Raw genomic sequence first — 27,650 nt, 5'->3', positions numbered from 1 at the left:
GCCTCTCTGAAGGTTTAGCTCTCCCTCCCACGGGATTTGGGTGCAGAGAACTGTTTATCCAGTCTGTTTCTTTCAGGTTCCGGCGGTGTCTCAGGCACAGGGGTCCTGCCGCTCCTGGGCCCTTCCCCACGGGAGCCCAGAGGCCTTATACAGTTTCCTCTTGGGCCAGGGATGTGGGCAGGGGTGAGCAGAGTTGGTGGTCTCTTCCGCTCTGCAGCCTCAGGAGTGCCCACCTGACCAGGCGGTTGGGTCTCTCTCTCACCGGGTCTGGGAGCAGAGAGCTGCTGCGGGCCGGGATCCGCGGGTGTGGGACTTCTGGTAAACACAGAACGTGCCCGGTCCTAGAGAAATTCTGCTTTCCAGTGTCCCAAGCTCACCAGGCAGCTTTCTTGCAGCAGAAAATTTGGTCTTACCTGTGGTCCCGAGGCTCAGGTTCGCTCGTGGGGTGCTCCCCACGGGCTCTCTGCAGGGGCAGCAACCAGGAAGACCTGTGCCGCCCCTTCCGGGAGCTTCAGTGCACCAGGGTTCCAGATGGTCTTTGGCTTTTTCCTCTGGCGTCCGAGATGTGTGTGCAGGGAGCAGTCACTTCTGGTTTCCCAGGCTTGTCTGCCTCTCTGAAGGTTTAGCTCTCCCTCCCACGGGATTTGGGTGCAGAGAACTGTTTATCCGGTCTGTTTCTTTCAGGTTCCGGCGGTGTCTCAGGGACAGGGGTCCTGCCGCTCCTGGGCCCTCCCCCACGGGAGCCCAGAGGCCTTATACAGTTTCCTCTTGGGCCAGGGATGTGGGCAGGGGTGAGTTGGTGGTCTCTTCAGCTCTGCAGCCTCAGGAGTGCCCACCTGACCAGGCGGTTGGGTCTCTCTCTCACCGGGTCTGGGAGCAGAGAGCTGCTGCGGGCCGGAATCCGCGGGTGTGGGACTTCCGGTAAACACAGAACGTGCCCGGTCCTAGAGAAATTCTGCTTTCCTGTGTCCCAAGCTCACCAGGCAGCTTTCTTGCAGCAGAAAATTTGGTCTTACCTGTGGTCCCGAGGCTCAGGTTCGCTCGTGGGGTGCTCCCCACGGGCTCTCTGCAGCGGCAGCAACCAGGAAGCATGTTCTTTTTTCTAAGAAAAACATTCAATTAGTGCTAGCGTAGAGTTCAAAGGTTTAGTCCGTTGTCACCGTGATGGCGTGTAAGGTGACACACAGACTGACGTGATGCTGGAGAAGGAGCTGGGTCTACATCTGGATCAGCAGGTAGCAGGAAGAGAGAATGAAACTGGGTCTGACTTGAGTGTCTAAAACCACAAAGTGCAATCCCATGACACACTTCCTCCAACAAGGCCACATGTACTCCAGCAAGACCTCATCTCCAATATTGTCACTCCCTATGAGTCTATGGGAGCTGTTTTCATTCATATTCCATACCCCAGTGTGAAATCATAGGTGCTACATACAGCTACTACACTTGGCTTCTATGTGCTTGCTGAGAATTGAACTCAGGACCTTATGCTTGTGCAGCGAGTGCTTTACTGACTAAGCTCTCTCCCCAACCCCATGGGGCAGCTTACATAAGTGGAGTAAACCCCAGGGAGGAGGCTCTGAACTCATGATCTAATGGCACACAAGGGTACTATCTGTTGAGACCATCACTCTGGGGCCAAGTCTCAACATACAGCTTTGAGGAACAAAACATTCAGACCTGGGCATCCCTAACTCACTAGAGAGAGACCTGGTAAGCACTCACACTGCTTCTCCCCTCCCTGCAGTGGCTTGAATGTCAGATGTCCCTCAGGCTCAGATGGTCCCCAGTTGGGAGCTGTTAGAAGTGCTGCCCAGTTGAGGAAATGAGTCCCTGGTGGTGAAACTGGATATATTACAGTTACATGAGAAGGGACCTGGGAGAGGAGTGTGTGTGTGTGTGTGTGTGTGTGTGTGTGTGTGTGTGTGTGTGTGTGTGTGCTGTGATCAGGATGTAAAGGGAATGAATAAATAAATTAATACTAAAAGCTATGACAATTTCCACTTTCTGTCTGCTTTCTGCTTCCTAATGAGACACATTGTGACCTCACATCACTGCTATTGTGCTGATCCCTACCGTCAGATTGTAAGTGAAAATTTGCCCTCTGCCCTTAAGTTGCTTAATATCAGCATTTGGTTATAGTAAACTGAAAAGTAAGTAACTCACTCCCTGTCCTGGAATGTCAGATTCATTCTGCAGGATCTGGGAATGACATACACAGAATATTTAATTATTTGGGGTGTGAGAGAGAGAAGGTGAGAAAGATTGGTGGGAAGGATAGATATGGAGGCCATAGGCAGGAGGGGAGCCAGAAGACTAAGTATTGAGAAGAGTGTGGGGTACAACAGGGTCTGCTTTCTGGGACTGATCAGATTCCACTCTCTCCTCTTAGATTCTCTGTAGAATGTCAAACCTCAGCTGCCTTCATGGAGAAGACTCCTGTACTGTGCTCACATCCATGGTCCAGAGGCCCTTTGCCAGGCAGCTCAGCCCACACCAGGTTCAGCATGGCGGGCAGATCCTCTAAGACAGTGATTCTCTATTTGGGAGTCGCATATCAGGTATCCTGCATATCAGATATTCACATTACTATTCATAACATTAGCAAAATTAAAGTAATGAAGTAGCAACAAAATAATTTTACAGTTGGGGGGTCACCACAACATGAGGAAGTGTATTCAAAAGTTGAAGCATCAAGAAGGTTGAGAACCATTGCTCTACGGACTAGCAGAGCTTTAGGCCCATGCTAAACCCAGTGCAGACAGTTGTCTGAGGCAGGCAGATGTCTGAGGTTTCCTCTTCCTCCCAACGTTCATGCAGTGGGAAGGATATGAGGTGGGCCCAGGACTCAGCTAAGTACAAGACCCAGTTGCTAATGGAGACATTCTGGGTCCACTGGAGAAAAGGGCCTAATGGGTCAGACCTGGGTCAGGATTTGGGATCAATCCAACCTATAGAGCAGTACCCACTCTAAGATGAGCAGCGTGAGTGACTTTGGGGAGGAAGGGAAGGCAGAGAGCAAGAGTATCCTGGCCCACAGATGCTAGTGTCTTTCTAAGATTAGTGGAGTCACACAGGTCTGAGGAAGAACTGGACTGGGCCTATCTCCACCATTGACACAGAGCTTGTTAACATTCTTTCTAGGCTCCTCCTAGCAGTTACCTGGCGTTAACAGTTAGGTATGGCTTACTATGAAAGGGGCTGTTTGAACCCCTCCTCGCTTTCTTATTCTCTCTCTCTTCTTTCCCTGATTCTACTCTTTTCTATATTTTTATGGTTAAGGAAATTATTTGTTACATTCATGAATACACATATATCAATAACACAAGGAAGAGCCAATTAGAATGATTAATAAGAATTCTATACAGTTACATAAGAAATCTGTTAGAGATTCACAGAGTAGAAAAAGAAGAATAGAGTTAGTAGGAATTTATGCAAATGTAAAACTAATGTGAAAAAAAAACCAAAATGCTCAGTAGGATTGTTTGTACCTCTCAATACAGTGGATACTTCCCACTTTTATTAAATAAAACTGGTTTTTTGTTTTTGTTTGTTTGTTTTGGGTACAAACTGACAGGCAATTTTTCAAGGTTTAAAGTTACTCCCCGCGCCCTCTCACTCTCTGCTCTCTTTCTCTCTCACTCATCTGCAGCTTGGGGCTGCACACTCTGCAATCCCTTTTGCACTCTGCTTTTGTCCTTTGTGCTTTTCTTTTCTCAGACTTCCACACTCACACACACCTCTGCTCATTACTCTTTCACTCTCACACACACCCTTCATACAGACCTTACACGTCTCTCCTTTTACTCTCACACAATCTTCACACACACACCTCACATTCTCTCTTCACTCACTCCTCACATGCTCCTCTCTCTCTCTCTCTCTCTCTCTCTCTCTCTCTCTCTCTCTCTCTCACACACACACACACACACACACATACACACACACACAATCTCATGTACACATCATTCTCTCTCCACTTACTCCCACTTGTTCCTTACATTCTTGCACATGCTCACACATGCTCTCATTCTCTCCCTCACTTGCTCCCTCACTCGCTCTCTTATTCACTTTCTAGCCTTTCTCTTGCCCCAGTCTTTTATTGATGCTCCAAAAGCAGGGAGCAAAAAGACATTGCATAATCATTGCCAAATCAAATTCAAAAGAATAACCACATCCCACAAAAGATTAAGAATTACAATTGTTGGGGTTGGGGATTTAGCTCAGTGGTAGAGCGCTTGCCTAGCAAGCGCAAGGTCCTGGGTTCGATCCCCAGCTCCGAAAAAAAGAAAAAAGAAAAAAAAAAGAATTACAATTGTTCCCCAAAGTCTCAAGCGTCCCCTATTCCCAGGCCTGTAGCCAAACTAATAATAATTGCAAAGTTATCATTATTGAAACTTTAACTTTTGACTTATTATACTTCAGAGCTCAGAGCTCCAAGGTCAGCTGCTTTCATTCTCCTGGGAAGCCTAATGATAAATGACATGGGCAAAGCTGCCAGGCAGTGACTAGAAAGAAACAGTTAATCCTTAACTCAGTAGCTCCACTACCTTTCTGTTCCTTTACATTGCACACAATGACTCTTGCCAGAGTCGAAGTATTTTGACTTAGTTTTACTAGAAACTTCCTTATCCAGGAACCACTCTCAAATGTTATGAAAAACTTATATCCTAACTTCAATAATTTTCCCTTTCTTGGGGTCTCAATATTGGCTGTATTTCATTTTCTTTTCCTTTTCTTTATATTGGATTTTTTATTTACATTTCAAATGTTATTCTCTTTTCCAATTTCCTGGCCATAAGCCCCCTATCCCATCCCCTTCCCCTTCTTTTATAAGAGTGTTCCCCTTCCACAACCACATCCCTTTCCTGCCTCCCCACCCTGACATTCCCCTACTCTGGGGAGGTCCAGCCTTGGCAGGACCAAAAGCTTCTTCTCCCATTGGTGCCCAACATGGCCATCCTCTGCTATATATGCAGCTAGAGTCATGGGTCTGCCCATGTGTAGTCTTTGGTTGTGATTTTGTCCCTGGGAGCTGTGGTTGGTTGGTATTGTTGGTCTTATGGGGTTGCAAGTTCCTTCAGCTCCTCAATCCATTTTCTAATTCCTCCAATGGGAACCCTGTTCTCGGTTTAATGGTTTGCTGCTAGCATTGCCCTCTGAATTTGTCACACTCTGGCAGAGCCTCTGAGGAGACAGCTATATCAAGCTCCTGTGAGCATGCACTTCTTGGAATCTGTTTCCGTGGAGGATGCGTGGCTAATCTTGAGTCTTGTATGCTGCTGTGCTTACTCTGAGATTCTAAGACGGAAAGGATATAATGCAGGACTGTGGACAGGAAAGTAAATCACTTTTCATTGAAGCCTTGAATACCAAGGAAAGACCTCTCTGGCCCACTTTCCTCTGCATCTGGCAATAGTAGTAGATTTTTAACTCTGAAACCGGGGCCATCTTGACTGAGGAATGGGTCCCTTGTGAGCTGATTTCTCTTTTCATTGGATATTTTTTATTTACAGTACAAATGTTATCCCCATTTCCCGGTTTCCCATCCATAAATCCCCTACCCCCCGCTTCTTGTATGAGGATGTTCTTCCACCCAACCACCCACACCTCATACTAAATTATTGGTGGGAAAAAATATAAAATTTGAACTCACTTAATGTCTTAGAAAAACATTTATGGAAAATGTTTGAGATTGATAAATGCAAGTAATGAAAATTAGAGGATGTAAAGCAACTTGAATCGGTGATTTAAAAATAAAAATGCTTCAGATGAAAGATGTTTAAAGTTGGTAAATGAAAGTTATAATTATTTTAGGTTCTAAAACATTATTTTAAGGCATATGAAGTTATAGAGATATAAGAAAGGTATAAAAAATGGGAAAGGGTTCATATTTCCACTGCATACTATTGCTATTTCAAATTCCAAATTTTATCATTGAACAATGGGTTGGGGATTTAACTCAGTGGTAGAGCGCTTGCCTAGCAAGTGCAAGGCCCTGGGTTCGGTCCCCAGCTCCAAAAAAAAAAAAAAGAAAAAAAGAAAAAAAGTATCATTGAACAATGGAGTTCTGATAAGATAATGGAACGCTGGCAGTTTTCATTTCAGCCACAAGCTCAAGATGTTCATTTCAATTTGGTTGTGTTTTGAATATAAACAAACAAAAAGATGCTTCTACTTCTGCTAAAAACTTCTCTGTTCAAGCTTCGTATGTGGCTTTCTGTCAGGACAAGAAAATGTTCTGTGGCTTTTTTTTTTTTTTTGGTTCTTTTTTTTCGGAGCTGGGGATCGAACCCATGTTCTGTGGCTTTTAAGCCTATATCTTTTACTAGGTCTTAGAGGCATGAGTTTACTTCTAGTTTATAACAAACACAAGTTACTTACTGTTTCTAAAACATGGATTTCAATACAATGGCAAGAAATTATGTTTATCCTTTAGTAAGCAAAAGTTAGCACAAACTTCAGGAAATCAAGAAACCACAGACGTGGATCTGCCTACCACAGATTAAATGGACTCCAGATCAGCATCCCTGCTTAATTTTTTTACATTAAAAAATGACATTGTTTTATTTTCCCAATCAGGTGTGGGCTGCATGTGTGGTATGTGTGGTAGGCTTAGCCCAGGTGTGGATGGGGTGTGGGGGTGCAGAAGGTGATGACTTGCTGGCAGGAAGTGAATGGACAGGGTTAGATATTCTTCTTGGAAGTCTGAAGGAAAGACTCATGGCATGCTATAGCTAAGCCACCAATAAAGTTGGGAAACTCTTGGGAATCTAGGTGCCCATCACTGTTGAGGTCCAGCTTATTCATCATGCAGTCAAAGACACTGGGGTCTTTCTGGTTCTTCCTAATGGTGGCCAGCTCTGTGTTCATGAAGGAAAGGAACTCAGTTTTGGAGAGTTGACAGCTATTTTTATCCTTCCCATTGTACTTTTGGAAAAGAGCAATCAGGGACTCAATGCATCTCTCTGTCTCTGTAGGCATTAGTGCCAAGTTGAGGAGCAAGGCACAGCTGCAACTGAGGTTGATGGTGACTGGGACAAAACCCCTGCTTATTCTTAAAAATGGGATTTTCCCCTTGGTGTTGGGATTTCTTACCTTCCTCAACTACTAGACAATTTCAATTTCTGTTGCGAGTCTGCACTCATCTCAGCACTCTTTCACCTGGCTGACAGACTCCATCCAGGGATCCAGGGATCACCTGTGGGACTGCTGAACTCTGGAAATGCTAAAAGCTGATGTTAACCAGTCCAGCTGGAGTGATAGTTCCTTCTCTTTCATCAGTACCAGCGTCTGATAAATCCCCCATTGACTAGCATCTCAGCCTTCCAGTATCCCTTTGCCCATCCTAAGGTTGGCAGGAAACAGATACAGAGGAGTGATATGACATCCATTGTCCCACTTTACAGGCTGAATGCTAGATCACAAAAGAGGTTCCCGGGGCACACCGTGAAAACGAGCCTCTTCATGATCCTGTTCATCCTGATGGCTGTGAAAAAAGATGGAACCCAGTCCCTGACTCATCATTCTCATTAGAGTTTGCTTCCTGGACCCATCAATGAGTCGGTCATCAGACAACACTCCCAGGACACGTTAAATATCAGACTGGCAAAAGTTCTAGGGACTAGTTTTCTATTTTGTATTTCTCAAGAGGGGTCAAGGACACCACAAAAATCCATAGAATAAAAAAACCTGAGGTCAGACACCCTGAGACTGTAGGACAGACTGCCACTTCTGCATACTCCTGCCCACATCCCTGGTCCAACGGGAAACTGCACAGTGCTTCTGGACACAGGAAAACAGGAACCAGTCAGTCCCCGGTACCTGCCGTTCTGGTATGCCCGAAGGACTGAACTGAACCGGCCAAAGAACTCCCTGCACCCAAATCCTGTGGGAGAGAGAGCTGGATCCTCAGAAGTGCAGACACTCCTGAGAAATCAGAGGAGACAACCCTCTTCCCACATTCCAGACCCAAGAGGGAATCACCTAGTACCAACTGTGCCTTCTGGGTGCAAGGACCTAGGAACAATCAGGGACAGGACCCTTCTGATTCCTGCCCATGCCTAGAGCTGAAAGACAATCAACAGGCTCCTTGTTTAAAAAAAAAGTGCTGACTGTCTAGGATCCTGAGAAGCAGGCAACACATCCCTCCAGGGGATCCACCATCTGAAATAAGGGACTGCCTGCAGTAGGCCAGGAAAGAGACATCTCAGTCTCCAGGACAGCTCTTTGTAAAAAACAGTTGTTTCCATTTCTCCTAATCAAAGCCCTGGACTACGACTTTATAGATTTCATTTGTGTGTGACTTCTTTACAGTGGGCCTTGGTGTGCATAATTATCCTATTATATCTGGCTTTCCTATTTCTTTTTCCTTCTGCTCTGGTGAATTCTATGAAACTAAATGTTCCCTGATGTAATGATTCTTAAACAATTAAAAATTGAGGCTTAGGGGTACAGCACAGCACAGTCCTAATGGCCTAGGTGAATGCTATGTGTTCTCATCTTGGAAACAATCTAATAATTGCACAATGGTAGTTACAGGCTAATGCTTGACTTGCAAAGAAAGTGTGAAGAAATTATTAGAAAATGAATTAAAGCAAACATTGGGATCCCCGAAAAAGGGAAAAAAACTATTCAAGTTATGAAATAAGTTTTGCACAACATTTGAGAGTGGTTCCTGGATAAGAAAGTATAGAATATGTAAAATCTTATACTAGCACAGCTAAGTCAAAACACTGGGACTCTGAAGAGAATCATTGTGTGCAATGGGCAGGAGCAGAAAGCTAGTGGGACTGCTGAGTAAAGAGTTAACTTGATTCTTTCTGACCATTGCCTGGCAGCTTTGGTCCTGTCATATATCATTAGAGCTTGACAGGAAAATGCAAGTAGCTGACCTCAGAGCTTTGAGCTCTGAAGTACAGTAAGTCAAAAGGTAACGTTTAAATAATGATAACTTTGCAATTATTATTAGTTTGGCTACAGGCCTGGGACTAGGGGAAGCTTGCAACTTTGGGGAACAATTGTAATTCTTAATTCTTTGTAGGATGTGGTTATTCTAAATTTGATTTGGCAATGATTATACAATGTCTTTTTTACCTGGTTTTGGAGTCAATAAAAGACTGGGGCAAGAGAAAGGCTAGAGATAGCGAGTGAGGTGAATGTGGAGAGCATGTGTGAGCATATGAAGAGCAATTGGAGAGCAAGTAGAGAGTGAGGGGTGTGTGTGTGTGTGTGTGTGTGTGAGAGAGAGAGAGAGAGAGAGAGAGAGAGAGAGAGAGAATGAAAAGAGCATGTGAAAAGTGACTGAAGAGAGAGTGTGAGGTGTGTGTGAAGAAGTATATATGTGAGTGGTGTGTGAGGTGTTATGAAGAGTGTGTGGGAGTGAGAGTTGAGTAGAGGTGTGTAGGCGTGTGAAATTTTGAGAAAAAAAGAGAAAGAGCACACAGGATAAAGCAGAGTGTACAAAAGAATGCAGAGTATGTGCAGCCTCGAGCTGTGATCAAGTGAGAAGGAAAGAGAGCCGAGAGAGAAGAGAATAACTTTGTGTTGAAAAACTTCCTGTCAGTTTTTACCCCTCCCAAGAAAAGGCTGTGCTTGTCTGAAAGTGAAAGCGTGGTGGTAGAATCACTGTGTCTGTGGGATACACACACACACACACACACACATATAGATAAATACATAGATAGATAGATAGATAGATAGATAGATAGATAGATAGAGATATATGCATACACACATAGTATTATCACTAATGTCAAAATAACAGGAACTAACAATCCTTAGCCATGTATATCTCTCAACACCAATGGACTCAACTCCCCCAATATAAAGACGCAGGTTAACAAAGTATATGTATAAACAAGATCTTTCACTTCGCTACATATAAGGAAACACTCCTCAGCACCAACAGTAGACACAACCTCAGTATAAAAAGGGCTGGAAAAAGGTTTTCTATGCAAGTGACCCAAGAAACAAGCTGGAATAGACATTCTAATATCTAATGTCTAATAAAATAGACATCCTGGCCTACTGCACACAGTCCCTTATTCCAAATTACAGGTCACCTGGAGGGATGTGTCTCCTGCTTCTCAGGATCTCAGACAGTGTCCTTTTTTACAAGGAGCTGCTGTAAACTCCTGAGAATACCCAGCAACCACATGGTGGCTCAGAGCCATCTGTAATGGAATTCAATGCCCTCTTCTGCTGTGTCTGATAATTGTATACATAAAATAAATGTTTTTTTTAAAAAGGAAAGTATCTTCAACAGCTGAGGCTGATCTTTTTGGATTTTTGTGTGTAGAACAATGCAATTAAATGCCTATTTGTCACTGCACAAAAATCCAGTCTAATGGATCAAAGACCTCAACATAAATCACGATACACTGATTCTAATAGAATAGAAAATTGAGCATAGGCATCCATTCTGGTATAGGAAAAAACTTTGTGAGCAGAACATCAATGTTTCAGTCACTAAGATCAATAAATAAAGAAAACCACAAGAAACTGAAAAGGAAAAGGACACCAACAATAGGACAAAGTAGAAGACTACAGAATGGCAACTGACATCCAAAAGAGGGCTAAAATCCAAAATACATAGGGAGTGCAAGAAGTTAGACACCAACAAATCCAATAACCCAATTTACAATGGGGTACAGAGCTAAATGGAGAATTCTCAAAAGAGGACTCCCTAATGGCTGAGAAACACTTAAATGTTCAATGTCCTTAGTCATCAGGGAAATGTAAATAAAAATAACACTAATATTTATCTTTATACCCATCAGAATGGCCAAGATAAACTCAAGGGACAGCACATGCTGGTGAGGGTGTATAGCAAAGAGGACACTTCTCCATGCTGGTGGGAGTACAAAATTGTACAACCACTCTGCGAATTAATCTGGTGGTTTCTCAGAAAACTAGGAATAATTCTACTCATGACCCAGCCATACAACTCCTGAGCATACACCCAAAATATGTTCCACCATACCATAGGATCCATGCTCCATTCTGTGCATAATAGCTTTATTTGTAATAGTCAGAATGTAGAAACCATCCAGATGTCCTTCAACAGAACAGTTAAAAAATGTAATTTGTACAATAGACTGCTATTCAGATATTAAAACAAGGAAAAATAATGGATTAAACTATAAAAAAATCAGACAACCTAGTGAGATAACCTAGACTCAAAGGGACATACCTCAATTGTACTCACTTATGAGTGGATTTTAGCCACAAATTATAGGATCGCCATGGTACAATCCACAGACACAAAGAAGCTAAATTACAAGGGTAAAAGGAACAATGCTTGACTCTCACTCAGAGGGGGAAATAGCAGTCTTTAGTTGTGAATGGAGAGGGGCAACTGTGTGGGAGAGGGGCAACTGTGTGGGAGAGGGGACGTGAGGGGAAGGCTGGGGGAACATTGCAGGGGGAAGAGGTGGAGAGCTGCAGCTGCAGGCTGATGGAGGACATCTCTAGGATGTGGCAGAGATGTGGAATGGGGGAAGGCTGTAGGGAGTCCAGGAGGATGACTGTAGCTGAGACTCACTCCTAGCACTGGGTGATATGGAGCCTGAGGTGACCACCTCCTGTAGTCAAACAAAACCCCTAGTGAAGAAATGTTGATACCAACTCACTTACAAAACCTTTTGCCTACAGGCGGTGCATAAACAATGAAGGAGGAGAGCCTGAGGGCATAACCTACCAATGACTTCACACCCATCCCATGGACAAGAAGCAATCCCTGACACTGTCAACGATATGGTCATGCTTATAGACCAGAACCTAACGTAAGTGTCTTCTTACAGGCTCCAGACAGCAACTGTATAAGTTGAATCTAACCCCCAAACATTAGAGAGAGCTCCAACAGTCTTGTGGAGGATTTGCATGGGGGATTGGGAAACCCAGAGTGCATAAGAACTCCACAGTAGAACAACAGAGTCAACTGACCTGGACACTTGGGTGTCCCCAGAGACTGAACCACCAATCAAAGAGCACTCATGGGCTTGTATTGTGTAGCATATGTGCAGCTTGATATTCAAGCAAGATCCTCAAGAACTAGAGCAGGGAGAGTGCCTGACTCTGTTCCCTGCCTGTGGATGCGATTCCCAAAACTAGGCTGCTTATTCTTATGGAAATGACAATAGCAAAAAATGACTTCCTCTTTACAGTCTGAAAAAGAAGACAATATTTTACTGCTGTAATGTTGTAATGTTACAGCTAATATTATTTGCACATCAACAAGATGGCTCAGTAGGAAATGTCTAAGGTATACAATGCTGGTAACCTCACCTTGATAATCATAAAAAATGGCCAAAGTATATAATGTTGTTATCCAGTCTCCACATACCTGTCATGGCTTAAAAACCCATAATCACATTATATACATACATACATACATACATACATACATACATACATACATACATACGCACGCACACACACACACACACACACACACTGGCACAAGGAGAGGGAGAGGGAGAGAGGGAGAGAGGGAGAGAAGGAGAGAGGGGGAGAGGGTAGTGAGAGAGAGAGAGAGAGAGAGAGAGAGAGAGAGAAGAAATGCTTTATTAAAAATAACTCTTGGTGCTATTTCATTATCTAGCATCTCTAATCCCCCTGGAAGGCACACTTCAAGTTGAAGTGCCCAATGGTAACAATGGGAACATGAAGAGGCATCAAATGCTATGTGCACATCCACAACAGGGAAGCTATGCTGTGGGATATACAGCTGATGGCGAATCATCTTACTTCATTATATCTCTGGCAGATAGATGAAAAACTATTTTGAATACATATGAAGAATACAATGTTTGCTATATTCCCTTCTATTGAACATTTTAACATTAGAACTGTTAAAATGTGTTGATAATGGAGCACACATTAGGGTACATATTCTATATTTTATCTTGTATTCAGGAGGCTGACACATGAGAATCAGGAGTTAAAATGTAGCCTTGACTAATGATTGACATCCATTTCAGGTTAGATAACAGCACATCTGAAGAGAGTTTGTGACAATAGTGTTGCCACTTTGATGGTGATCCCATCCTCCTCTGAAACTGTAAGCAAAATTAAAATCTTTTATGAAGTGCCTTAGACACTGTGTTTTATCACAGCGACAGAAAAGGCACTAATACACACCCATAAAGTTTTACACCTGAACGAGTAACTCATGTAATGGAAGAGCATTGCATCAGCAAGTGCAAACAAAATAAAGAGGGGCATCATATCATAATGCTTGAATAAATTGTTGGGACTTGTCACATTTTATTCTTCAGAAAAAATTTGCTTTTTTATTAAAATATTATATTTATTTACATTCCAAATGTTGCCCACATTTGTGGTCTTTTCCCCCACCCACAAGCATTCCCTGCACCCAATCCCCACAACCTCACCCTCCCCCCAGCATCCCAGTTCCATGGGGCAGCAAGTCTCTACAGGATCAGACTCCCAGAAACCAGACCAGGCAGTCCTTTGCTATATATGTGTCTGGGGCCAAGGACATGCCCATGTATGCTCGTTGGTCGGGGTCTTAGTCTCTAGGGGCTCTGAAGGTCCAGGTTAGTTGATACTATTGTTCTTCCTATGGGGTTGTCACCTCCAGCTTCTTCAATCTTCCCACTAACTCTTCCATTACTGTCCCTGACCTCTAATGGTTGGCTATAAGTATGTACATCAGTCTTAGTTTCTGGTAGAGCCTCTCAGAGGACGGTCAGGCTAGACTTCTATTTGCAAGCACAGCATGGCATCAGTAATAGTGTCAGTGTCTGATGCAGGCCCATGGGATGCGGCAGGTCACTCGATGGCCTTTCCTTCAGTCTCTGCTCCATTTTTATCCATGCACTTCCTTTATACAGGAACAATTCTGGGTTACATTTTTGAAGATGGATGGGTGGGCCCATCTCTTTTGGGTATATGGCCATGAGTGGTACAGCTGGGTCTTTAGGTAGATCAATTTCCAATTTCCTGAGTAACTGCCAGAATGATTTCCAGAGTGTTTACACCAGTTTGCAATTGTACCAGCAGTGGGGGAGTGTTCCTCTTCCTCCACTTCCTCACCAGCATGTGCTGTCACTTAAGTTTTTGATCTTTGCCATTCTGATGGGTGTAAGGTAAAATCTCGATCATTTTGATTTGCATTTCCCTGATGACTAAGGATGTTGAACAACTCTTTGCTTCTCGGCCATTCAAGATCTGTCTGCTGAGAATTCTGTTTAGCTCTGTCCCCATTTTTTAATGGGGTAACGTGTTTTGGAGAGCTCAACATAAAGCCAGATACACGGAGTCTAAAAGCAGAGATATTGGATATAGCCTCAAACTCGTTGGCACAGGAGAAAATTTTCTAAACAAAACCAATGACTAAGGCTCTAAGATCAAAACTAGACAAATGGGGCCTTATAAAACTGAAAAGCTTCTGGAGGGCAAGGACACTGTCAATAGGACAAAACAGCAACCTACAGATTGGGGAAATTTCTTCACTAACCCTGTATCCAATAGACAAGTAATATACAAAATATATAAAGAATTCCAGAAAAATCTTGTGTAACTTAATGTAAGTGTGTCAGCTATAGATATTACCAAATCCTTTATAGTCATAGTCTCCCTTCAATAAAAGTTGGTTAGGTCCTCAAAGACGACTGTAATATGGAAAGGCTTTAAAAGATGGATTATACATTAAGTGTTTTACTCTTGTATGAAGATACCATGAAGTACAAAATAATACCCCACTGATTACAATGATGACTTTCTTTGCAGTATAACATTTTTTCATGACTTTTCACACTACTACATCAACTAATTAATCAACTGTATATTCATAAGATTCCTATCCAGTATATGTTCCTTTATGTATTTGCAAAGAGCTGTGTTGTGAAAAGTCTTTATCACATTGATTACATTTGCATGGTTTCTCTCCAATGTGGTTTTTTTATGTATTCAAAATGACTGTGATATATAAATGTTGGGAACAAGCAAAAGAAATATGTCCTAAGTATTGCCTTTTTGTTATCAACTTCTTTGTAATCATAAGGTGAAACTAAGTTCAAATTCCCAGGCCCTAGGGCAGCTGGAGACTTCCAAATAGTAGACCAGCTTCCATTGAGCATCTTTTGTTCCTGAAAACATAATGAGTGCCCCTAATAATTTCTTGTTCTATTCATCTGTTACTCTTCAAAACATAATGCCTGTTCCTAACCACAATAGAACAGTGGATATGATTGATTAGATTGTAACACCTACGTTCTGTATCAGATGACATAGTAAACTCCATGAACAAAGCCCCTATCACTAAATCCTGTTTGGTGGGGAAATGTAGCTGTAACTTGGCACAGACCTTTCTGGTTTTCACTGTGGCTCAGTGTGAGGAGGTGAATTGGGAGGGTCACAGTTCAGCCTTCAAGTATGTTCTCTGGCCTTGATCCAGCAGCAGCAGCTTCACTACAATAAATTCTAGTCATTTTCATAGCATGAGTTTGAGTTGTGTTGGATCTCAGCGGACCATATTACACATAGGCTTTTCCACATTGCTACACTCACAGACTTTCTCTACAGTGTGAGTACTTTCATGATGATGAAAACTGTAGAAATGTGCAAAGGTTTCACCATATTAAATACATTTATAGGGTTTCTCTTTGATGATTATGAAAGTCTTTTGTGGAATTTGAAAAGGCTTCACCATATTAAATACATTCAGAGTTTCTATCCAGTATGGATTCTTCCATGATGATGACTACAGATGTGTGCAAAGGCTTCATTGCTTGCACTCATAATATACATCTCCAGTAGATATTCTTTCATGTATTCAGAGAAGACCATGAATATGCAATGGCTTTACCACATTGGTTGCATTCAAACAGTTTCTCTCCAGTATGTGTTGTTTTATGTATTTGCAGACTAGGTTGGTTTGGAAAGGCTTTAACACATTGATTATATTCAAAAGGTTTCTCCCCTGTGTGTGTTATGTATTTGTTTATGATGCAGGAGACCACTTGTACATGAAAAGGCTTTACCACATTGATTACACTCATAGGGTTTCTCTCCTGTATGTGTTCGGTTATGCACTTGGAGACTATTATAATATGCAAAGGCTTTACCACAATGCTTGCATTCATAGGGTTTCTCTCCATTGTGTACTCTCTTATGTTGTAGGAGATGATTGTTTCGTGCAAAGGTTTTACCACATTGGTCACATTCAAAGGGCTTCTCTCCAGTGTGTGTTCTTTTATGTATATGAAGATGACCATAACGTTTAAAGGCTTTACCGCATTCATTACATTCATATGGTCTCTCTCCAGTATGTGTTCTTTTATGATACAGGAGACTACTTGGACATGAAAAGGCTTTATCACACTGACTACATTTATAGGGCTTCTCTCCTGTATGTGTTCTTTTATGTCTTTTGAGACTATTGTGACATACAAAGCCTTTACCACACTGATTACATTCATAAGGTTTCTCTCCTGTATGAATTCTTTTATGTCTTTGAAGAGAACAGTGTCGTGTGAAGTCTTTACCACATAGGTTACACTTATAGGGCTTCTCACCAGTATGTATTCTTTTATGTCTTAGGAGATGACGATTTCCTGAAAAGGTTCTACCACATTGGTTACATTCAAAGGATTTCTGTCCAGTGTGTGTCCTTTTATGTATTTGAAGATAACGGTGAAGTACCAAGGCTTCACCGCATGGAATAAACTGAGAAGACTGCTCTTCAGTATGACTTCTCTCATGTCTGCAAAGACAATTGGCAAATATGAAAGCTTTCTCACATCATTACATTGATGAATCTTTTCATCTACAATTTGTCTAATTGTAAAGAACAACCTGATAGTAATGTATTATCACTTTGTTTACACGTATGGAGTATGGAGTTCCCTTCATTGTGTGTTCTCTTGCATCTATGAAGATACATGGACTGGGAAGAGCATTGACTGCATAGCTGACATTTATAGGATCCTTTTTCTATATGAATTTGTTCACATATCTGAAGTGAACAGGAAGAACTTGGAGCTTTCCCACAATGATTGCACTCATAACTTTTGCTATGGTGACAGTAACACGACATTTGCAAAGTGAACCAAGGCAAACAGAAAATTTTTCATGTCCCTAATACTCATAGCAATAGTCCCCAGCAAGTTTGTTGGAGGTGCACTTATTTGTAAACTTGTAGCACATGTAGAAAGCCTACTCAAAGTGGGGAGTACTACGTTATATTCTAATTGTGCTGAAAGAGAGAGAGCATTGCTGCTTCTTTCAATATATTCCTATTTTCACATGGCGTGTAACATTGTAACATATAACATGCCTTTTAAATACCAATAAAGTCCCTCCACAGCAGCATTCTTGACTGTCATAAACCATCCATCTTCCTAAACTTAGCAACACTGTTACAAGTATATTATTGACACCAGCTTTAGTGTGGACTATTTGCTTATTAGAAGATTTTGGACATATACTTATCACCTAGTCAATATGTATATCCTTGAAATATCTAAGTTGTAGGAGATTAAACACACTGGCAGTTTACAGCATAGCTCTATTTCGCTATGATTTAAATGGTAAGATCTGTTAACAAATTGTTTTGTACTTAGAGGAATGGCTTGAAAACACAAAATGGATATCTGGCATGGACATATGTGGTTTGTCATTAATTAATAATCATCCATAACTTAAAGTAGTGCATTTTTTACCATGTTGCTTGTCTTTAAAATTTGCAAGACATACTAAAATTTCTTCCAAGCAATATTTTTATCAGTTTACACATGAAAATTACCTTCCATGTCTTCTAGAACTTTGAAAATGTTCTTCAATATTAAGATGTTCCCAAACGTAGCCTAAAATATAGTACCAGAGAATGTATGTTACTCTATTAGAAATCAGGCAAAATTTCAGTGACTAAAACTTCTGTGAATTTTAGAACCTGATTTATTCACCACATTTTTACTATTCTCAGCTGATATTACAAGAACAAGTAACAATAACAAAGAAACACTTGTCCCTACATTTTAAAAAGTGAAAGGAAATTCATTCTTACCTATAGCAGCAAGATTCCTATAGGTCTCCAGCATCACATCTTTGTAGAGACTCTTCTGAGAAGGATCCAGCAAAGCCCACTCTTCCTGAGTGAAGTTGACATGCACATCATCATAGGTCACTATACCCTAAAATATCCCATACATATGTACATAAGAAAACATATTACTGAGAACATTGTAAATGTATACTTCATTGAGAATATAGTCTTAATTTTGGGGATTACTCCTCTTAATTCCTGAGACAAATGCTCTAATGAAATCAAGTCATTTTAGAAGAAAACTTAATAATAATTAGGGTTTACCTCTGTCATTTCTGCACCCCTTGAATAGAATAAAGTCTTGCAAGAGAAATGGGAACTTACAGACATAAAGACAAACAAGAAAATAGTTCAACAGTACTGAGCACATATCTGACCAATTGTGATGATAATTACTAATAAGGAAGTGATGAGAAAACTGGTGCATTCACTCCGGCCTTTAATCCCAGTCGTCAGTGGCAGACCCATGGCATGGCAACCTGGTCTGTGCCTTAAGTTCCAGGACATCAACAGGTACATATTAAGATGCTAATTCCCCTGCAAAAATCAATCAATAAAAGAAACAAAAAGAAAAATAGAAAAAACCCAGAGGTCTACACTGAAGTACCTACAGAGAATTGTACATTCACTACAGGTCTGTAGTCATCTTCCAAAAACCTTAAGTAACCCAGTTTTAACAGTAAAATTAATAAGTTCTTAATAAAAGTGAATGTATGTTTAAAAAGTTACAAATGGAGAGAAGAAAATATTAGCTATATAAATCTTGATCATGAATGAGCAATATAGGGCAGAGATGTGGCTCACCAGAGGTATTCCCTGTCTTGCAAATAATTGGGGTAAGTTCCCAATATTTGCATGGAGGCACACAAATATCCATTAGACCAAGTTCAAGAGTTATAAAGATATCTTCTGCCTGCTGTGAGCATCAGGCACAAAGGATGAACTTACGCATGCGTACAGGGAAAATACATTCATTCAAAAAATTCAGAACAAAACCCACAGGTAGAAATGATGACACACACCTGTAATCCAATGAACATCCACATAGTACTAATGACATGAATGCCTGACATCCTGTGAAATATAATATACTGTCTGCGAGTTTCACAGTTCAAGTGTACCTGAAGTTCAGCACATGCGCATATGCTTGCTCATACAAAATCTACATTCCAACCCAAACAGCTAACATAAAAACAAAACAAACTAGGCATTTTGCCCCACATCTAATTCCAGCACTCTGGAGAGAGAGGCAGACGGATCATTATCATCTGCCTGTTCAGCAAACCTACTTTCAGGACAGTCAAGGCCACACAGAAATACTTTTGTCTTCAAAATCAGAATCATAAACACAACTCAAAACATAAAAATGTCAGGCTAGGGAAAGGAATGTCTTAGCTCTGAATAACAGTCGCTTCTATTGCATCTTATGTGACCTAGGGACAGAGTCTGTAATGATGAGGACATGAGAGCAGAAGAAAGAAGCTGACTGCTAAGTTTCAACCACGACACAGTAGACATAAAGAACAGGAAGTGGGTCGAGTGTGTTGAGTATATTGTGACTCTGGTCACTCTAGGTTCATGGTCTTCCTCTCATGAAGCTATATATCAGGCTGGAGGTATGGCTCAGTGGTGACGAGCACTGACTGCTCTTCCAGAGGTCCTGAGTTCAAATCCCAGCAACCACATGGTGGCTCACAATCATCTGTAATGAGATCTGCTGACCTCTTCTGGTGAGTCTGAAGACAGCTACAGTGTACTTATATATAATAAATAAATCATATATTTTTTTTCAATGTTTACAAAAGCCTCCGAACTGTTCAAACTTCCAAAGAATCCTTTGACATTCAAGGCCATCTTGTGATTGCCACATCTTGTAAAATCAGACGACAAATGATGTTTTTCAAATATTTACTGGCACAATAAAACCTTTTCCATTCCAATATAGAGGAAGATTATACACTGGACCAAGACAAGAAACCTAAGAGGGCAAATACTAATTCCTGCAGCTCTGTCTCAGACACATGGGGCTTCAGGTTCAAAGTGCTCATCTAGCTCTGTCCCTGCAACTCCTCACGCACCTCTCAGTTCCAGGTCTTTCACTCCCTATGTGCATCCAATTGGGCGGCTGGGCTACTGCTTAAAGCATGAGAATGGTGCAACACTGGAGAAAATATTGACTGCTAAAAGTATCTCCTTCGCTTATGATAAAGAAAAGCATGTGCTTTGGGATCACTTAGAAATCATTTGTTTTCAGTGACTAATGACTGGATACAAGTCTGTACCAATGTGAGAAAATGCTAACTTTTAAAACCAAGTGCAAGTACGTAGATTTAAAAAAAAAACAGATTATGCTTTGTACTATAGACCTAAACAACTTGTTTTAAGCTAACTGCTGTATAAGTCATAGCAGTTTTGAAATTATATCTATTACCATTTTACGTGCATGTTTGTGAATAAGAGAGAAAAAATGCCTTCCATGTGTGCACAAATGATACACAAGGGAATAGGGTATCAGACCATTAGATCTGTAGAGCGGGTAGGTAAGAGCCTCCCAATTTGGGTTGGCTGTTGGCATCTGACCTCAGGTCAACCCCAAACTGAACAGTTGCTGACTGACCATGCACATAGTACATTTTATCAAAAACAAGCAAACAGTCTTTCATAGATAAACAACAAAAACCTAAGTAAATATAGAAGCAAATAAATGAGCCCTGGGAACCTGACGCCTGAGTATTAAGCGTTAGTAAGAAACTAGGTAAGATGCCACCAGACCGTCCCCATGTTCTGCTGCCTGAAACCCAAAACTCAAGGTTGCCCTTAGGACTGCAGCTTCCTCTCACATGTCCATGCTTCCTGTAGATACAAAAGAGCATTCCATCTTCTCTTCTCGTGCCATCTCTGTGTCTGAGCCCTCGATTATAGGCAGAAACTCCCTGCTGAAACAGGCCATGACTGCCAGAAGACTAGGCATTCTGTCCAAAGACCTATCCACTATGTTACCCCAGACCCAGTTCTCATAGCTGCTGAAGCACTGCAGCACAGCATCAGGGAAAGCTTCCTGTCCCAGTTTCCACGGTGCCAATAAATGCCACAGACAATCCCCCAGTGCCCTTCTTTTCCTGCCCTATCTGTCTCTGTGTCCCAGCTCCTGCTCAGCAAGACGCACCTTCTCAACCATGTGGCATGCTTGCCAGAAGACCACTGAGGCTGTCCTTAGCTCTAACACACGATCTGTCACCCTCGACACTACGTTTACAGCACTGGACAGGAACACAAAAGGCAGCTTCCCCTCTCTTCTGTTCAGTGTCCTGTGGATTACTAAGATCATCTTTCCCTTGAGTCTTCATCCCCCAACCTCCAAAACCAGCAAGCTTTCCGCCATGAGCACAGTCAAAAACAGAGCAGTAAATGAAGCAACACTCAGCCAATAAACTCTCTCAAAATCCAGAGAGCCAACAGAAACCGAGGATCGAAAATCCCACCAAAAGAAGACAAACCCAGAAACCAGAACCTAGACCTATAATGACACCAAACCTAGATGCCTACATAGCAGCTTAGGAACATAACCAATGACAGCCAGGAAAATATGTCACCAAGGGAGCAAAGCTATCCTCCCACGGATAATCCTGAATATCCCAACAAAAATGAAAATACAAGGGAAAGACCTTAAACATATGGATGTGATAGAGGCCCTCAAGAGGAAATAGATAAATGCAGGAAAGATCATCAAACAACAGACAATACCAAGAAATTCCATCAATATAGAAATAAAAACAGGCAAACAGTTGAAGAAAATGTAACTGTTTATAATGGTAAAATGGAAATAGAAATATAAAGACAGCATAAAATAGAGGTTCTGCCCACACCCATACCACGTGGTTGCTCATCTCCATTCATTCTCCTGGGCCTCTGGGCTTCTTTCCTATCTTTCTCCCATAACTGATCCTGATCCCCTTTTCCTCTCTCCTTCTCTCCCACCCTGGTCTCTCCCTCCCTCTGCCTCGCATGATTATTTTGTTCTCCTTTCTAAGTGGGATTGAAGCATCCTCACGTGGGCCTTCCTTCTTGTTAAACTACATACTTTCTGTGAGTTGTATCATGAATATCTGAAAAGTATGGCTAAGATCCATTTATCAGTGAGTATATAACATGCATGTCCTTTTGGGTCTGGGTTAACTATCTCAGGATGACATTTTCTAGTTCCATCCATTGGCCTACAAAATTCATGATGTGCTTGTTTTTAATAGCTGAAAGTTCCAGAGACCTGTGATATGACAGGCTTTCAGGACTCAAATGCACAACAGTGGGGATAGTTAACCTGAAAAGACCACTCCGTGCTAGGAGGGTAAGGTCGGGGTGGGTGGGTACAAAGGGTGTGTGTGAGTAGGGGAGCATCCTCTCAGATGAAAAGAGTAAGGGGAAAGGGGTGAAGAACTCTGGGAGGGAGGACCATTAAGGGTGTCAATATTTGGAATATAAATGAAAAAATAATTTAATAAAAGAGGGGAAAAGTAGTTTTCCTAGAGAAGAAAATGATACATCTCAACAATGTATTCAAACATTATGATATGATACCCCTCTTAATTTGGTTTGTACTTCCAAATACAATACTCTTCAATTACATGAAATTACTAATCCCGGTGTAAAACTTTATGGGTGTAGGCAATGGGGGTGGGTAGACGTTTGAGTGGGGAAGCACCTTCAGAGTGGCTAAGGAGTGGGATGGGATGAAGAACTCTAGGCAGGGGAACCAGGAAAAAATGCAACATTTAGAATGTAAATGAATAAAAAAAATAATAAGAAAAAGAATAATAAAAATTTTAAAAAAGCACAAACTGAGGGAATCCTGTAAGCCAAATTTTAGGACTGCAAAGAGGAACTACAGGGTAAAGGTTCACCCACAGAACACAGACGGAAGAGAGAATCTCAGACACGGAAGGTACATTAGAAGGAATGGACACAAGGACAAAGAAAACATTACATCTAAAAATTTATAACAGGGAAGTTGATTTCAAGGCTATATGTCATGTGAGAAAACTCACAATTCTTAATAGTATTTTGAGGAAATAGTATACACATTGACAGTGTGATTTCTGTATTTACAACAGAGATACAATAATCAAGAATGCATACAACATTTGTGAAAGAATGTGGGGAAGGAGAGAAAAGGCCAAAAATATATTCAAACATATAAAAATGTATTCAAGTTTTCATCAATACCTAAGGAAACTACACCAGGAAAAAGTTGAACTTGGCCAATGTTCCTTGTGATTGTATGTGTAAAGAAATTAAATAAACACAGACTTCATGATCCCGATAAAAATAACCCAAAGTCACCTCCAAACTGTTATACTTCTATCCCTCCAGTGACTGCAGATCTGTCTTTCCAACTCCCCATGTTCTAGAGTTCTCTCTGTACATGAAGGTGATCAGGAAGGTGGGCTATGACTCTGCAATCTCTCATGACCCCTTATGACTTCAGGTAAAAGTAGCCCCACTGAAGTGCAATCTGTCTTATCCACATACCCAACACCATGGACACCTGAGAAATTCTGCACCTTAGAGACTCCTTTTGAACTCTGGAATTGAATTTTGGTGCATCATGCCACTGTGAGTGAAGGTAGTAGAAAGGTAGAAGGATCCTAACCAAATATTACTGAAGGATAATCCCTATCACCTCCTTTCTACTGATTCCTAAACTATTTGTCCCCCAGCACTGAATGTGGAAGGGTCAGAAATTTGAGAAACCAGACCTTCAGACTTCTAATATGTCTTCCTACTACACATCAAAAACAATGCTTGTATGTACAGCCTGGATAATGACATTATACATTATAAGCACCACAGATTTCCACAGTCAGTGTACTAGAGTGTCCCGCTCTGATTGTAATCCAGACTCAGTAAGGGTCAGAGGCCGAGGACCTCTGCTGGGATCACCACACAGACCTAATTAAAAAGAAAGTGTCTATGAATCTTATAGCAAGGAGCAGTTAATGAGAAGTGAATGAAAAAAAAGGATATGACTACTCCCAGGGATGATGGAGTAGAAAGATTATTTTATGTAAAAGAGAACAGAACAAGAGCTAGGAACATCTGGAAGATACAGAACAGATGTGAAGCTGAGCCATGAGGAGAGAGGGAGGAAGGGAGAAGCAAGATCCAGACAAAGAGATGAGGATGACAGATGAAAATGACCACGTAACCGTGATGGTTGGATTACAAACAGAATGGCGGCTGGGAGAAGGGGAGCCCTGCCCTGGGCTAGAGAGTGAGGTACGTCAGCCATGTGACATAATAGGTAGGGACTGAGGTCTGCTGAGAGAAGCTGATAGCCAGCTGTGTTTGATTTCTTAAATCCGCTCCTCAACCATTTGTTCCAAGGTTTCAGAGTTAACAGTAGGGAGAAAAAAGAAAGAAACGATTTAATTATACTTTCGAAAACTATTTAAAAAACTTGAAACACTTTATGGTCCAGTATTATTCAGATACTAAACATATGTACTAGGGCACACCCAGTGTTAATCCTGTCTTTTCTCTCACATTGGGTATTTTCTAACAGGGAAAATAACATTCCTTTTAGGAACACAGCACTCGTTTGTCTAGATCGTGTGTTGCTTGAACTACTGTAAATATAGAGATTTGGTTTCTAGAAATGAGTTCAGTCCTTCATCCAGATTCCTGATTGCCCTGTTCTGTGAAACCCCCCACCCCAGAGATGGCCAGTTTGGAATTTTACTGATTTCCTGAAATTGATTACCTGACTACTCATGGCTGTCCCCAACTACTGTCAGAGCAAAAACGCCCGCACCTTCCCTTTGCCCCTCCACTCTGTGCTGATTATACCAGCTTCAAAGTTGGCCAGTGAAATGAATTTTCTTAAAGATTTATTCATTTTTATTATATGTAACACACTGTAGCTGTCTTCAGACACAGCAGAAGAGGGCATCAGATCTCATTACAGATGGTTGTGAGCCACCATGTGGTTGCTGGGTTTCGAACTCAGGACCTCTGGGAGAACAGTCAGTGCTCTTAACCTCTGAGCCATCTCTCCAGCCCAGTGAACTCAATTCTCACACAGGTCCCTCTTTATTTGTAATCCCCTGACCCCAATCCAAGGAGGTTGGAGGACACTCATTCACTAGTCTCTATCTCTTCTCACTCAAGTGTCAGAGTACAATCAACACCATGCCTTAATGTTGGTTGTCACCTTATAAAGCTACCTTGAGCACCTTGTTAAGGGCCTGTTCTTTGCTATCTCATGAGCAGCCCAGTGCCTGACTGTAAACCAGAGTTGTCTCATTTGTTCTGGTTTGGAGACAAATGTCTGGACAATCCTGGTAAACAAACACATGCATACTGTTCTCTAACAGGCCCTGGTAGCATACTTTATACCTGTGGCTTACTGTTGAGGCAGTCTTCCCTCAGCTACACCCTACTTGGTGTCACTATAAGAATTGGGGGCTAACTACCCAATTCTTGACTGACCCTGGCCTCCAACCTCATAGGTAGCAATGAATAGCCTAGTAAGAGCACCAGTGGAAGGGGAAGCCCTTGGTCCTGCCAAGACTGAACCCCTAGTGAACGTGACTGTTGGGGGGAGGGTGGTAATGGGGAGAGGATGGGGAGGAAAAGCCCATATAGAAGGGGAGGGGGAGGGGTTAGGGGAACGTTGGCCAGGAAACTGGGAAGGGCAATAACAATCAAAATGTAAATAAGAAATACTCAAGTTAATAAAGATTAAAAAAAAAAAAGAATTGGAGGCTAGAGAGATGGTTCCATGGTTAAGAGTACTGACTGCTCTTCCAAAGGCCATGAATTCAATTCCCAGCAACCATATGGTGGCTCACAACCAACTGTAATGGAATCCAACACCCTCTTCTAGCCTGTCTGAAGAGAGCAACAGTGTATTCATATATATAAAATAAATCTTTTTTAAAAGGAATTGGTAAATTCTACTCATCTACATCGCAGCTTAATATTGGGAGTGCTACCCAACATATGAAATGCCTCGTACAGCCTCCATAAAATTAATTCCAAATGCTACAGGCAGAACTTAGAGAAGATAATAGAGAAACTAGGGTTCTCAGATTTGACATCCTGTCAAGTGTTTTTGTGCACGCAACCCCCCTACCCCAAATGCTTTGTGGAGATGCAGCCCCATAATAAATTTATTCAGAGGCCACCGCTGGGTCCAAGAAACCACAAAGTGGAACCATAAAGCACCTCACAGGTGGCCATATCTGTCTGGTCGCTGCTTACAGTCCAGCTGCTGGGAAGACACACACACCCCTTACTAAGCCGCTTGCTCCTCCCCTTTGTGGCGGATGACCCTTCCCTTACCATGTCTGGAGTTTCGAGCTTGTCTGAACTCCCTCACAGCACCCAGCAGAGGAACTCAGAACATAACACGCAGAAACGTTTGAGCCGGCTAAGGATCAGACAGGAACTTGCAGGCTTGGTACCAGGAAGAGCCTCCTCCTCTTCTGACTGGCAGACCCGGTTGGAGGTTCTGATTGGCTAGTGAGTCTTGAGGGACATGACCACCACCCTTAGAACTCTAGCTTACTCTAGAGGAAGTACTGAGTGGTTCCAGCTGCGACCAGTTCTCCTCCAACAGATTTGCATTTCAGTAGTACTAATGTTGGAAAGCCAGGCGTGGTGGTAGACACCTGTAATCCCAGCCCTTGGAATGATACAGAAAGATCAGGAGTTCAAGGTTATCTTCACTGCAGATTAAGTGAGGGCAGGCTAAGCTATGAGAAAGTGTCTTAAAAATACATAATATAAAATATAATGCAGCCATAAAATTATGATCAATAAGTACCAAAAGCATTTAATCAAGAAGCATATGAGTGGGAGCCACAAAACACTGGGAAGAGGCAATTTTGAATGAAAACATAGAGAGCGACTTGGGAGAATCCAGGCTGCGTGCTCGGAAGTCATGAGCACTGGACAAAATGAAGTGTAGCTAGAAGTATTGAGAAGCAGAAGAGCCTGGAGAAATGGACCTGAATCAGCAATCTCAAGTGTAAATGGCCTCAAGAATGACCAAGTAGCATTGGACACAACCACTGAGGTTTTCTAACAACTGGCCAGTAGCAACATCAGCATTGGGTGCCCCAGGAGACTGATTCAGTAGGGGTAGTTGGACAATGTCCTTGTCACTCTCTTCAGCTTTAGCAATAGCACCAGGTGTCTTGTGGCCACAACTAAAGCATTGGATCATTACTCTTCTGATGGGCACCAGGGTCGCTGTGCACAGCGACCAGCAGCCTTCAGGAAAGGTCTGCAGGTCCTGCCTGCAGTGTCTGTGGAGCACCGTTCTAACTCTTTCTTACTGCTCACTCCCTTACACTGCCTTTCAAACAGCTCAGATCTTGGAACAGTGCACATTCCCAGTCTTCAGATGCCCAGAATATGTGCTGTGTCTTTCTTAACCTCTCTCTCTCTCTCTCTCTCTCTCTCTCTCTCTCTCTCTCTCTCTCTCTGTGTGTGTGTGTGTGTGTGTGTGTGTGTGTGTACAGATACCCCTATAGTCCAGAAGAGAGTGATGGATCCCTTAGAGTTGGAGTTAGAG

The 27,650-nt window shown here is 42.0% G+C and overlaps 2 protein-coding genes across 4 annotated transcripts in view; both read right to left on the bottom strand.

Annotated features, from left to right (window-relative positions):
• Nucleotides 1-5,542: 5,542 nt before the first annotated feature.
• S100a11l2 (S100 calcium binding protein A11 like 2) lies at nt 5,543-13,147 on the bottom strand. The gene has a single exon (XM_063285047.1). The coding sequence runs from the start codon at nt 6,982-6,984 to the stop codon at nt 6,688-6,690; it is 297 nt and encodes a 98-aa protein (XP_063141117.1). The 5' UTR covers nt 6,985-13,147; the 3' UTR covers nt 5,543-6,687.
• Nucleotides 13,148-13,267: 120 nt separating this feature from the next.
• The window catches only part of 3300002I08Rikl1 (RIKEN cDNA 3300002I08 gene like 1), a 146,713-nt gene continuing 132,330 nt past the window's right edge, over nt 13,268-27,650 (bottom strand). For 2 of the 3 annotated variants that reach the window (XM_063285046.1, XM_039106644.2), the window contains exons 3-5: nt 18,035-18,161; nt 17,774-17,834; nt 13,268-16,732 (exon numbers count right to left, since the gene is read on the bottom strand). In XM_063285046.1, coding sequence (XP_063141116.1) covers nt 15,934-16,732; nt 17,774-17,834; nt 18,035-18,161 — 987 coding nt within the window. In that variant the 3' untranslated portion in view covers nt 13,268-15,933. Of the gene's footprint in view, nt 17,835-18,034; nt 18,162-27,650 lie in introns of all 3 variants that reach the window. The other variant, XM_039106646.2, reaches the window with a different exon arrangement.

This window comes from Rattus norvegicus, chromosome 3 (genome assembly GCF_036323735.1).
Source record: "Rattus norvegicus strain BN/NHsdMcwi chromosome 3, GRCr8, whole genome shotgun sequence".
Lineage (NCBI taxonomy): Eukaryota > Metazoa > Chordata > Mammalia > Rodentia > Muridae > Rattus > Rattus norvegicus.
Note: the sequence above shows the minus strand (reverse complement) of the source record. Positions and strands in the feature narration are given on the sequence as shown.